The sequence below is a fragment of the Tamandua tetradactyla genome, chromosome 5, assembly GCF_023851605.1.
Source record: "Tamandua tetradactyla isolate mTamTet1 chromosome 5, mTamTet1.pri, whole genome shotgun sequence".
Lineage (NCBI taxonomy): Eukaryota > Metazoa > Chordata > Mammalia > Pilosa > Myrmecophagidae > Tamandua > Tamandua tetradactyla.
In genome coordinates this window covers 94,190,384-94,203,238 of record NC_135331.1, presented here as the reverse complement: position 1 = coordinate 94,203,238, position 12,855 = coordinate 94,190,384, and the positions used below count along the sequence as shown (strand labels likewise).

At 40.6% G+C, this 12,855-nt stretch overlaps 1 protein-coding gene across 4 annotated transcripts in view; it reads right to left on the bottom strand.

Moving 5' to 3' along the window:
- Positions 1-12,855, bottom strand: part of TBC1D22B (TBC1 domain family member 22B) — a 113,967-nt gene that overhangs the window by 68,789 nt on the left and 32,323 nt on the right. For 3 of the 4 annotated variants that reach the window (XM_077161654.1, XM_077161656.1, XM_077161657.1), the window contains exons 3-8: positions 11,208-11,515; positions 8,710-8,889; positions 8,102-8,172; positions 6,615-6,743; positions 5,095-5,160; positions 2,016-2,130 (exon numbers count right to left, since the gene is read on the bottom strand). In XM_077161654.1, coding sequence (XP_077017769.1) covers positions 2,016-2,130; positions 5,095-5,160; positions 6,615-6,743; positions 8,102-8,172; positions 8,710-8,889; positions 11,208-11,515 — 869 coding nt within the window. The remainder of the gene's footprint in view (positions 1-2,015; positions 2,131-5,094; positions 5,161-6,614; positions 6,744-8,101; positions 8,173-8,709; positions 8,890-11,207; positions 11,516-12,855) is intronic. The other variant, XM_077161658.1, reaches the window with a different exon arrangement.

Sequence of the window (12,855 nt, the reverse complement as noted above, 5' to 3'; positions counted from 1 at the left end):
GCATTATTTATAATTGCCAAGAGATGGAAACAGCCCAAATGTCCATCAACAGACAAGTGGCTAAACAAGCTGTGGTATATACACATGATGGAATATTATGTAACTGTAAGACAGAATAAAGTTATGAAGTATGTAGCAACATGGATAGACATTAAAGACATTATGCTGAGTGAGATTAGCCAGAAACAAAGGACCAATACCGTATGGTTTCACTGATATGAACTAACATTAATGAATGAACTTGGATAACTTCAGTTAAGAACAGAAGTTATCAGGAGATAGAACTAGGGTAGATATTGGGTAATTGAAACTGAAGGGATACAGACTGTGCAACGGGACTGATTGTAAAAATTCAGAAATGGATAGTACAATACTACCTAATTGTAATACAATAATGTTAGAACATTGAATGAAACTGAATGTGAGAATGACAGAGAGAGGAGAGCTGGAGGCACAAATGAAATCAGAAGGAAAGATATACGATAAAGACTGAGATGGTATAATCTAGGAATGCCTGGAGTGTATAATGAGTGACTAAATGCACAAATTAAAAAATGTTCTGCATGAGGAAGAACAAAGGAATGTCAATAATGCAGGGTGTTGAAAATAGACGGTAATTAATATTTTAAAACTTTACCTTATGTGTGAGACTAAAGCAAAACATGTTTATTTGGTACAAAACTTTTATTCTGACTAGTGCATTTCCTAATATAACTTATGTGGACAGCTTAACTGAACACCATAAGTACATGGAACCTTGAGTAGGACATGAGATTTTGTAGGTTTGTCCAGAGTGATGCCTCGATAAATCCCAGAAGGATTTGAACAGTGAATAAAAAAGTATTTGCAAAGTCCCCTTAGGGAATGGTAAGAAAGGGGGAAAATTCAACTTCTCCAAGTAGAGAATTCTTGATATTTCACAAGTAGTGGAGACAACCAAAGCAATTGGCTGAGCCCCCAATCTTGGGGTTTGTTCATGTGAAATTTAACCCTGCAAAGGATAGGCTAAGCCTACTTAAAATTAGGCCTAAGAGTCACTCTCAAGAGAACCTCTTTTGCTGCTCAGATGTGGCCTCTCTCTCTCAGCCAACATGACAAGCAAACTCACTGCCCTCCCCCCTCTCTACGTGGGACATGACTCCCAGGGGTGTGGCCCTTCCTGGCAACGTGGGACAGAAATACTAGAATAAGCTGGAACTCAGCACCAAGGGGTTGAGAAAATCTTCTCAACTGAAAGGGGGAAGAGAGAAATGAGACAAAATAAAGTGTCAATGGCTGAGAGATTTCAAACAGAGTCAAGAGGTTATTCTGGAGGTTATTCTTACACATTAAATAGATATCACCTTTTTAGTTAAGGCGTAACAGAGAGGCTGGAGGGAACTGCTTGAAAACGTAGAGCTGTGTTCCAGTAGCCATGTTTCTTAAAGATGATTGTATAATGATACAGTTTTCACAATGTGACTGTGTGACTGTGAAAACCTTGTGTCTGATGCCTCTTTTATCTACCTTATGGACAGATGAGTAAAACATATGGGTTAAAAATAAATAAATAATAGGGGAAAAATAATTTTAGCAGACTAAAATGCTAGTGATCAATGAAAGGGAGGAGAAAGGGGTATGGTATGTATTAATTTTTTTCTGTGGTCTTTTTATTTCTTTTTCTAAATTGATGCAAATGTTCTAAGAAAAGTTCATGATGATGAATATACAATTAGGTGTTGATGTATGTTGATTGGTTTTATTAATAAAAATTTTTAAAAAATAGCAGAACATAAATAATGTCAATTTGGTCATTCTTATGACAAAGCAGGTCTCTTTAGGCGAGACCTGTGACCATCTCAAGAGAGAAATTACAGGCTGCTAATGCTGTTAAAACAGGTTTAACTGTGTGTTCCAAAGCCACTATCTCTTTTTCAGCAAGGTGCCTACTAGCTGCACTCTTGGAAGAAGAAAACAAACATATCACAGATAAGAACGAGCAATAGCTTGTTCAATTTGGTACTCATGCATCTTACCCACATATTCTGAGAGGAAGACGACAAAGAACGGAGTGACCAGGTCATTAATTCCCTGGACATACCCACTGGCAGGGTGTCGGATGGCCCAAATAAATAGAATTCTTTCGAAGATCTAGAAAAATGAGAAAGAAAGAAGACGTGTTAAATCATGGGGCTATACTCCTCTTCAATCACTTTATAATTTATCTCAGGGTTGGTGCAAAATTTTTAGAAATTTTTAGACACTTTAAAAAAAAATCAAGTTTGTAAATGTACAGTTTCTAAGGCACTAGCTGTTTTCAAGTAGGGGCAAATAATTCTTGCCCTTTATTTATTTTTTTCAGTATCTGACCACTCTGACATAAAATTGGGATAAGAAAAGGACAGCAACACAAATGGCTGAGAAAACATTTGCTATAGATGCCATTCATCCAGGCCACCACACTCTCATTTTGTGCATTCTATTTTTCTATTTTCAAGAGTAAAATATCAAAACATCTTAGTTCTGATAACCTCCTCTTAAATTTTTTTTGGTCACTGCAGGATTTAGAGAGGAAATGCCTTCTCTACCACCCTCCAGCCTCTCCCTGCTGAGAAGGACCATCTATGAAGGGAGAGATTTAGTTCTCTTGACTAGGAACAGTGAGTCACTTCATTGATCAGGATGCAACCCAGACACTGGCTGGGGATAGGAAATCAAATAAACCGAATCCTGTGGACTCCTACAGCTGAGAATTTGAGAAAAGAGAGATCAGCCAGGGCCCCCATGGGAAAGTGTCTGGGGTAAAATATATCTTCTTTCAATCTGAAAACACTTGTTCTTTGGCGTCATCCTCATGAGTACAACTCCTAGGACAGACAGAATCTTGAAACTGGCTTTGGCTGGGATACCTCACATCTCTGTGAACCACACGAGAGGGATGGCAGAGGGAATGGCAAATACATGCAGGGAGGATAGGAGATCAGAGAGCTTCTAAAGCACATGGATTCTGCACAGTCCCACCTAGACAGCTCTAGGGTCAGACTGAGGAGGTCCCCTCAGAGGTCAAGTTCAAAGGGGGAAAATACCTCCCAGAGAGACCAATAAAAAGGATATGGTTACATAGTTTTGGAGTTAGTTAGCTAATATGGCGAGGAGTAGACAACCTAGTGACACCATAAAGGATGTGTCCCAGACCCTGTATCTGAATCTGCCTCCTAGCTGGCACACAAAACTGAACAAACACTTCCACTATCAATACTCCTGCCCTTGTAGGCATTAAGAAGAAATCCCCATCTAGAAGTGAGGCTTGCCTTTTTGCCTCCATTAGACTTACCCACTTGTGTTCTGTGGCTCAGGGAAGGGCATGACATTCTCATTTGTGTCAGGCCCAATACTCTATACTCTTCATTGCTGAATTACCCCTCTTCCCATCCTTAAAATTGTAGTTCAAGCCATACTTGCCTTATTTAAGAAGATCTCAAGCCAGCTGTTCAGAATCAGGAGCCCTGCAATAATCCCTCTCTAGTAAGGGTAGGACAATGCATGAGTGGAGATGCCAGAGAGATGGGAATTTAGGAGTACTAAGCCTGACGACCATAGAATATTCACTATAGAAAATCTGGGATAATCCTGTCTTGCAGAGAGGTGTGGATGGAATAATCCCTGGAGGTTTTTCCTATACCTCTTTTACTGGTGTGGGTAATTCTGATTTCATACAGTTAGTTCTCATATGTCTGAGGTTTGCAGAGCCAGCCTAACAATGTTCAAAGTTATTTTGTTCTCTTCTCTTTGGCTAGCATTTTTACTCTGTGTAAACTGACGACAGTCTGATAGATAGAAAGGTGATTCAAGAAAAATTGGAAGGAATATATTTTGAGTTTTCTTCTTTGCATTCAGGTTCTACTCTAAGAGGAGTATTTTAAACAAACCACTTTTCTCATCTCCAAACTTAGATTAAATATCAATAGGTAAAAGATAACTATCTGAACATCTCCAAGTTAAAATGAAGAATAAGCACAACTGAGCCAGGAGAAACTGGATGGGAGATACAGTGAGACCTGAACAGGTTTTTGCTCCTTCCAAGCTGAATCTTGTAGGTAAAATAATGGAGTCACCCTAAAAAGTTCCCTTATGTTATTGGTAAGTCTTTGAGGTATTCCCCCTTGTAGAGATACCTGTATTTAAACAAAATTACAACTATAATTCAAAGTCAATTGAAAATCATTTTAATCATTTCTACCACTGTCCCTCTCTATTACGAGGATAACTGAAAGCTCAATTCAAAGAACTCTTGTATCCACTGTTCTACTGTTAAGCTGCAAAGAAAATTCTTAATTTCAATGAGTGTATAGATTCAATTCTGATCACAAGACCTATACATTATAAACAATTAAAAAGCAATATCAAACAGAATCAAATCCTCAAAATCATGGTATAGTTAGCTATACTATGAAATATTTGCATCCAAGTTCCACTACTGGAGGTTTTTCCTGTATCTCTTCTACCAGTCACAAGACTTACACATTATAAACCATTAAAAAGCAATACTCAACAGAATCAAACCCTCAAACTCAGGGTATAACAGTGCACCAAGGTCATCAGGAAGAAGGTGAGAGAAAAGCTGACAGGCTTTGCCATAGGAATGGGAAGAACTGCCATCTGTGGGTTTTGGCTCTCCCTCTACCACCCTCCCAGGACCTCTGAACCTGACAAAGGTTTGTCACTGAAGAAGAGCTAGTTTCACTGAGACCTTCCTTGTGCTTTGCTAACTCCTTAGGTTTCAAAGTATCACTACTTCCAACTTGATAAAGTAGAACAAACAGAAGAAGAGCAATTCTAAGATGTGGGTTCTAGTCTTCACTCTGTTGCCAACTAGCCTCAAGATTCTGGGCAAGTCCCTTAACCCCTTCAAGCCCTCCTCAGAATACAGGTTTGTTATAAAGATCAAATGAGAATGCACAAGAAAGTGCTATAAAAAGGTCAAATCTCTACATGAACATAAGGTACTATCATGATTAATTATAGACCTGCCCATGACAGCATTCACCCATGGAGACCAGGTACTACAGAGATATGGGGGAAGAGGGGCCAGAGAATGTGAAATACGTCCCTCACCTCCTGTACAAGTGGTTGCTGGAACAATGGAATAAGAGGATTTGTCCTTGGAATGTCAATGTGAATCTGAAAAAGAGAAATCATGTCCAGAAACATACATGCCAATTTGTTCTTTTGACAAGTAATTTTGAGAAGTTATTTTCTTAAAACACTGGGAATTAAGGGAGTAGATCAAGAGTTAGAGCACAATATATCTGTAGAAAGAAATAACTGACACAAAAAGTAGTCTACTTAAACCTACCTGTCCATCTGGAATATGTTTTCACAGCTTACAGAACAGTGAGAAAAATTCCCCTAAATAAGTAAAATTCCCCTTAAGTAAAAAAACAACTGGTTTTTCTTATTGCTCTAGAATTTATGTTTCACTCTGGGCTGGCATTTATTTAACAGGTACAGTTAAAATGTGTACCCTTCTTTTAGAATATTACTTATTAACAGCGCCCAAGAACTACAGAACTCTGATAGCCACAAAAATGTGCCAGGATAGCATATCAGGGAAAGACTTGCTTCTGGAGTCAGGACATGCAAGGAGTGGGGGAGAGCAAAGCAGAATCGGTGTTCAATAACTGGAGCCAAAAGTTCTTCTGTTATCAGAGAGGTCACTGCCACTAGAACTATGCATGCTTGGTTTTGGCCTCAGGAGAGAGGCCTTCAGGGATTTCCCAATGCCTGGTCTAATAAGGACTGTGTCAGTGGCAGCAGAGGCTACTTCAGTTCATGGGGCTGAAAATAACATACCCCAGTTACAGACAGCTGCAGCTGATGCCCCAGTCTTTTTCGCCTTCTGCAATCACAGACTACTTACTCTTCTCCTTCCTCAGTGTATAATGCTGCCAGAGATCTCTCCTCTGGCTGTAGGGACCACTATGAATGATGAAGAAAAACTCCCTGCCAAGGCTGCTGATGGCTACAGCTCCTGCTGAACAGGCACTGCAGCTACCAGAGGACACATGGGTGTCACAATCTAAAGGAAATGGACCATTCGTGAGTGATCTTATCTTTCATCTCATGTCCTGCAATTTTTTTTAACTTTTTTTATTGTATAATATAACATATATACAAAGGAAAGAAAGAAAAAAGCAATAATTTTCAAAGCACTCCATGTCCTACAATATTCATTACTCCATGTGTGGTCTGTAAGCCAGCAGCATCGATATTACCTGGTAGCTTGTCAGAGTGTAGGCCTCACTCAGACCTACTGAACCAGAATCTGCATTTTAACATAATCCCTAGGTGGGATTTTATCAAGATCCTAAGTGATTTGCATGCACATAAAATTTTGAGAAGCACTGCCATTTGACCAGTGGAAAAAAAAAAAAAACTATTTATTTAAAATGGCTAAAACTGGAGCTGCTTAATGGTAAGAGGAGAAGCACGTCAGGGAAAAAATTTAATTCCCAACCAGTATGCCTTGGTCAAAAGAGTTAGAAAACCTGTATATTGATAATATTACCAGAATATGTATCTGGAGATTATGACTACTAAGGAAAGAAAGAAGAGGCAGCAGGTGATGACTGTACCTGTCTGTAGGTATCCTGATGATGCTCCTCATTTCGAGAGTCATAATACTGCTCAATGAAGCCAAAATATTCCTCCCGCTTCCGCTGCAGGGTCAACTTCCTCCTCTCAGTGTTTGCCGGGAGATAGCCCTATAGACAGGACTGCCAGTCAGATGGGAACAGACACTGGTTGGATGAATTTTTATTTTAGTCTTAGCAGTGACTTGGAAACTATCAAAAGAATGGAAAGAAAACTCCCAGGAGAACAAGGGTAAATCCGTTTTTGGTTTTGGCCACCTAATGTCTGCCTACTTCTCCTTCAATGAGATCCACATGCAGACAGATGAAAAAAGGCCAGCTTTCCCAGGGTCATTTACACACACCTTTGGCCGTGCACTGTGCTGGGAGCTTGTACTGCTGGTGAGCACTCCCGAGCTCCCAGAGATGGCACAGCTGAGCCGGGAATGTAAGTCAGTAGGAGGGAGCTGGACAAGTTGTAGTCTCAAACGGCTGCATGTGTGCAGGGCTACAATTCTGAGAATCACAGGATTCCCGTAACCTCTCCAGTGCAGTTCAGCGATGGGCCAAGTAAATTGGTGCCAGTTACTATGCCACTGTAACATTCAGAATTACCAGTTTACGAAGCTGAAAGGAATCTGCGACATAGTAGTTACAACACTCAGAGAATGTCTGGCAGCAGACTCCCTCCTAGCTAAAGCTCCCGGTCAACTTTCATTCTTATCCCTGGTGTAAATCACACTCTCAATTCTTACTGTTCCATTTCTGTTCCTACCAAAGCAACTTCAAAAAGCAAAGAGTAAATGGCTGCAAGATCAGGGGTGGAGGAGGCAATCAGGAGAAGATTTCCTCCCTTTTGCTGACATTTACATAATACATTCCATGCTGGGATGCCTGGAGAGTAGGGATTGTGGCGTAATTTTTTTTTATACCCTCACAGCACCTGGCACCATGCCCAGCCAATAGCAGGCCCTTAATAAATAGTAGATAAATAAATGGATGAATTTTATAGGTTCAGGAAATCCAAGAGCCCCTATTACAATGCTCTGTACTGAGTGAATGTGAGACTACTACAGTCCCATTTATCAACTCTTCACAGCTTCAAAATGAGTTTCAACTACATTAGTGATTCCTACTGAAAAAAACTGAAGCACAGGAATGCAGGAGCTTGCCTGACCAAGAGTTGGGGTCACCCTGACTCACTATATTCTCCCTTCTCTACATTGAGAAAGTGAGATCGTGATTATAGGAGCCAACTTTGTGCTCTTCTACATGTGTGGGAATAAGAATATATTCTCATTCTGTATGTGTGGGAACAAACTCTCAAGAATGTTTTTTATGCACAGAATTAGGACGGCAGTCCATAGTTTTGTCACATTCAGTAGGATCAGAGAAGTCTATGGAGTGTGACAAATGTGACCAGACTGACCTCAACAGGCTAGAAGAGTTGTATGAGGCTCACACTTCTCTACACAGTGGGTAGAACTCACCGACAGGAGTCTCCAGGTTACAGGACGAACCTCCCTGGGAACTCCTGGCCAGCTATACTTCCTCAGTTCATCTGCAAACAGATTACAACCTCACTGGATTAGCTTTTCCCACAAAAAGTCCTAAAATAAATCTCAATAGCACCACCTGAAGCCTCCCATCATTTAGGAAAGACAAGAGAACCACCACCACCACCACCACCATCACCATCACCCTGCTACTGACAAGCTCAGGGAAAAAGCCAAAACAACAGCCCTAAGCAGCAAAGTGCCAAGGACACAGCTCTGCAGCAGTGATCCCATCATCTTAGAGATTAAAGTTAAATAGGAATATAAACACCAGGAGGTGTGGATTTCAGTAAGAATTACATTGAGGGGAAGGAGACCAAAGCCAGAATAGTTGTATTATGGTCTACAGGCCACAGAAATCAGTCCCACCTAATTTGGTCCCTAATCTCTAGTAACAAACTTCTGACTTAATACCTGCATGTCACTGCAATGGGCATCAGATCAGGAGATGCTGGAAAAGTAAAAGAAGCAAGAATAAAGAGCAATAGCCTCCAGGTCTCTAAGAATTACAGTCACCAAGAGTGAGGCTCACAAGGACTCACCTAAGTCAGTGTTGTGGCTGGAGAGAAGCTGACGGAATTTTTCTAGGCGGGTTTTTTCCCGGACAGTCATCGGGGGAGCCCCAGAAGCATTCTGGTCCGAGATTCGGGCAACAAGGGGGATGATGGGTCGGAGAGGGAGTGACTGCTGTTTGTGGAGAGGGTTCCTCAGGCATGTATCACCTGAGATAATTGAAAGACATACCATGGGTGTATGAAGAGCAGAGATTCTGAGACACCTTAAACGTAACTGTTCAGTGCTGGGTCTGTGTGGATTTTACATTGTGAAGGTGCCCAGCTGAGAGGCAAGGGGTGAGAACCAGCCTGCGCATCCCTTGTCTGCCCAAAGGATAAGCTGCCTTTTTGTCACATATACCAAGGCACTTTATGTGCTAAGAGACCCCACATGCTGTAGAAGCTTTGAAAACCTTTTTGGCAACTGCTGAGGAAAATCAAATGCTTTTTTTCTACCCCAACCTAGAACTTTTCCTGGTATCTAATAGTGAGGTCAGTGGCAATGTAGTCTAAGGTAGTGCCTCCCTTCCCATGTCAAAGATCACATAAAAAATGATAACACTGTAAATTAAACTGCAATAAAAGGAGATGACCATTTTTCAGTAGTTCCAGGCCCCACTCGGCTAACCCAAGGGCTAAAAGGGTCGATATTCCTGGTTCACTTCTAACCTGTTCTTGGCCCACCAATGTGTACTGCACCCTGGGAGTGAAACTCTGACCTAAGGCAATTCCACTTTGGGTGGCTGCAGTTGTTCTGTGTGCCTATGTTTCTTCAAAAAATGAAGCAGCTTTTAATTCTACCGGGATTTGACTGAAATGACAGAAACAAAGACTCAAGCTGATCTCTCTCTGTCTGGATTCAGACATTTCTAAACCGAATGGTGGGTAAGAGAGATGAGCAGTATAAGACTAACATTTATTGAGTGCTTACTATTTATAAGACATTGTGCCATCACTTGTTTCATTTGATCCTTACAACACATGGTAGGAATTTATTACTATTTTACAGATGAGGAAATTTTGTCTCAGAAAGATTAAGTAAATGGCAATGAGAGTATGTCTTACTTGTCTGACTCTAAAATGCTTGTTTATTCTATTACTCCAAACAAAACTTACTTTTCAATTTTGTCTGTCCTTTCATGACTGTTTCATATTTTTTACGTTATCTGGGCCTTAAAAAGTAGTCACAACAAGAAGTAAACAGTGAACACTAATCAACCAGCACAACTAGAAGGTTTACAGAAACAACTGCCATGAAGTGCTTGGCTGGGTTGCCTAGTATAAAAGGTGCCTAGACAATACAGACCACACACAGCAAAGCTGAGACAGATGTGTATCTCCAATATCGGTTATTAACAGAGCCAGGCTCAGAAGAGAGAGCCAAATAAGAGGAATCTTCTGGGAGGTCCTAGTTGCACAGGGTTGACTAATGAGGGATCATGGAGGGCACTTCCTCACATTGGAAACACCTGGAGACCGTCAGTGAGGTACCTAGACACTTTCCACAGCCTCAGCAGTGGCCACCTGGTCAATCAACATTGAATGTGTCTGGGAATGGCAATGAAGGTTCAAAAGCTAGGGGAATCAGCAATGTAAAGTTGACTATGCAATGATTCTAAATGACTCACAGCCTAATTGCACGACCTCATACTTACTCTGAAACTGTAAAAGAAGTTCTCTTTAGAACATGAGTCAGGACACACACCAGGACTCTGACATTCTTTTACCTTCTTTTCACCCTTTACCAGTCAGCTTTTTAAACTTTCATTAGAATGATGGCATTCCTCAGTTCAGAATAAATGACTTTCATAAAACCCCTTAAGGTATCATTAAATGTAGCAAAGGATACTTAAAAGAGTATACTAAGAATCTCCAAACATATAAAACCATCACCCCAACCAAATACTGAGAACAGTTCCCTGAAAAGAAACAGACTCAGCATCTCTTCCCATCCCACCCAACCTGATAGGCACACCTGGAGGTCAAGGAGCTATAACCCAGACCCTTCAGGCACAGATCAGGCACTTGTTACATGTCAGACTCTCAGGAGCAGGAAAAAGATAACTTTATGTTAGTGGCTGTTCCCCAGGGCAGAGGAAGCCAATTAACAGTGCCAAACATTTGTGAAATTCGGCCACAAACAACTTTAACTACTTAACTTTCAATTCTTAAACCTGATCAGGCTTAATGCAATGTGAAGCAATTAAACCACAAACATTTTGTGAGAAGAAAAGGAAGAGGATGGCAGGCAACATTTGAGTGTCAGGAAGAGAAGACCCAGATATCAGGGCTAAGCAGCGGTTAAGGTGGGAAGGGGCAACTACATCTTGTGACTGGTTAGGCTCACCAAGGTCATACCTCAGGCTTGAACTTACTTATTTTTCACCCAGAAGATCTGAGTTATTCCCCAAAGAAAAATCTTTTTTTATTTACAATGTTCTCTACTAAGAAGGCCGAGGCTATAGAGGAAAGTAGGACAGACTTACTGGAGTTTCTGGACAGCTGGGCATCACTGCTAGACTTTATGACCTTGTAGCTGGCAGGAATTTCAGATGTTGTTGACTGGGACCGCTCTGGTTTCACTCTCAGCTTGCTGTGGTTTTCCAGGACCTGGGCTGCGGTTGCCAAAGCAACCTTTGAGTTCAGAGTTTGAAAAGAAGGTGAGGAAAAGTCCTCTTCCTCATCATCACCAATGTCCCAAGCATCACTGGTATTCCGAGCAAACTCATGAAAACTGGAGGCCTTCTTATTCTTCAATGGAACTGCATTGACTTTTGACCGTTCTTTAATGAAGCTTTGAGAAAGGAGACACCATTACCAAGGAATGGTCTGACACATAGACCACCTTTACTTGCCTAATATTAATTAACATATAAACATTAATTTGTAATTAATATTACAAACAACCCCATACATAATCATTACCTTCTTCCAACAAAAACACCCACATCTATTCCTCAACTACATGCATCTAGACCAGTCCTACCTAGCAAAGACAGCAATGTTCACTGAATATTCCATGTGTTCATCTATATTTCCCAGCTCCCTATGTAGTCAGGCAAGACCGCATGACCAGTTTTGGCCAGTGGGCTGAGAAGAGAAGTGAAATAACCACTTCCAGGTTAAAGTGTAATAAAAGAGTAGGAATGACTTATTTATAAACTCTCTTTTGCCATGATTACGGGCAAAGTTCAGAGGTGGAAACTTCCTCAACCTGGGTCACTTAGGGATTATGTGAAGCAGAGTTGGCCCTCTAACCCCACTCTACCCTATTTTGGACATGTAGCATGAACAAGAACAAACCCTTGTGAATCCACTAAGATTTCAGGGTTAATTTGTTATGGCAACATAACCTAATCTATGACTTAGAGTAGGACATACACTGTTGGTAGGACAGGAGATAATTTCAGGTAGCCCACATATGAAGAACTAAATATTATGTCCCAAAGTGAAAAATGTGTTTGCCTTTTCATTCTGTTATTCTATCCCTTCTGCTAGCTTTGAGGAAAAGAGGGAAAAATTGAGTTTGATGTTACTCTGTTGTTAAGACTATTTTTTTTTTAACAAAGTGAGATCGGCCTCAAGATCTACTTATTTGGAAGCAGTAGGCCATGGCTTAGAATTTAATAAGATTGTTTTGTTTCTCACTGTGGGTTTTTAAGTTTTTGTTTTGTTTTGGTATGTGCTTTTTTCTTTTTTTGTGAAAAATAACATATACAAAAAAGCAATAAATTTCAAAACACAACACAACAATTAGTTGTAGAACAGATTTCGGAGTTTGGTATGGGTTAAAGTTCCATAATTTGGAGTTTTTACTTCTAGCTGCTCTAAGATACTGGAGACTAAAAGAAATATCAATATAATGATTTAGCAATCATACTTGTTTGTTAAACCCTACCTTTTCAGTATAACTCCACTATGACCTTTGATCTTTTTCCCCCACTCTTTAGGGGTATTTGGGCTATGCCTATTCTAACTTTTTCATGTTAGAAGGGACTATCGATAATATGGGATAGGGGGATAGAACTAGTTGATATTCTGGAGAGGCTGGCCAGGTCTTATCTGGTCCAGGGACCCATCTGGAGGCTGTAGATTTTGGAAAGTTACCCTAGTACATGGAACCTTTGTAGAATC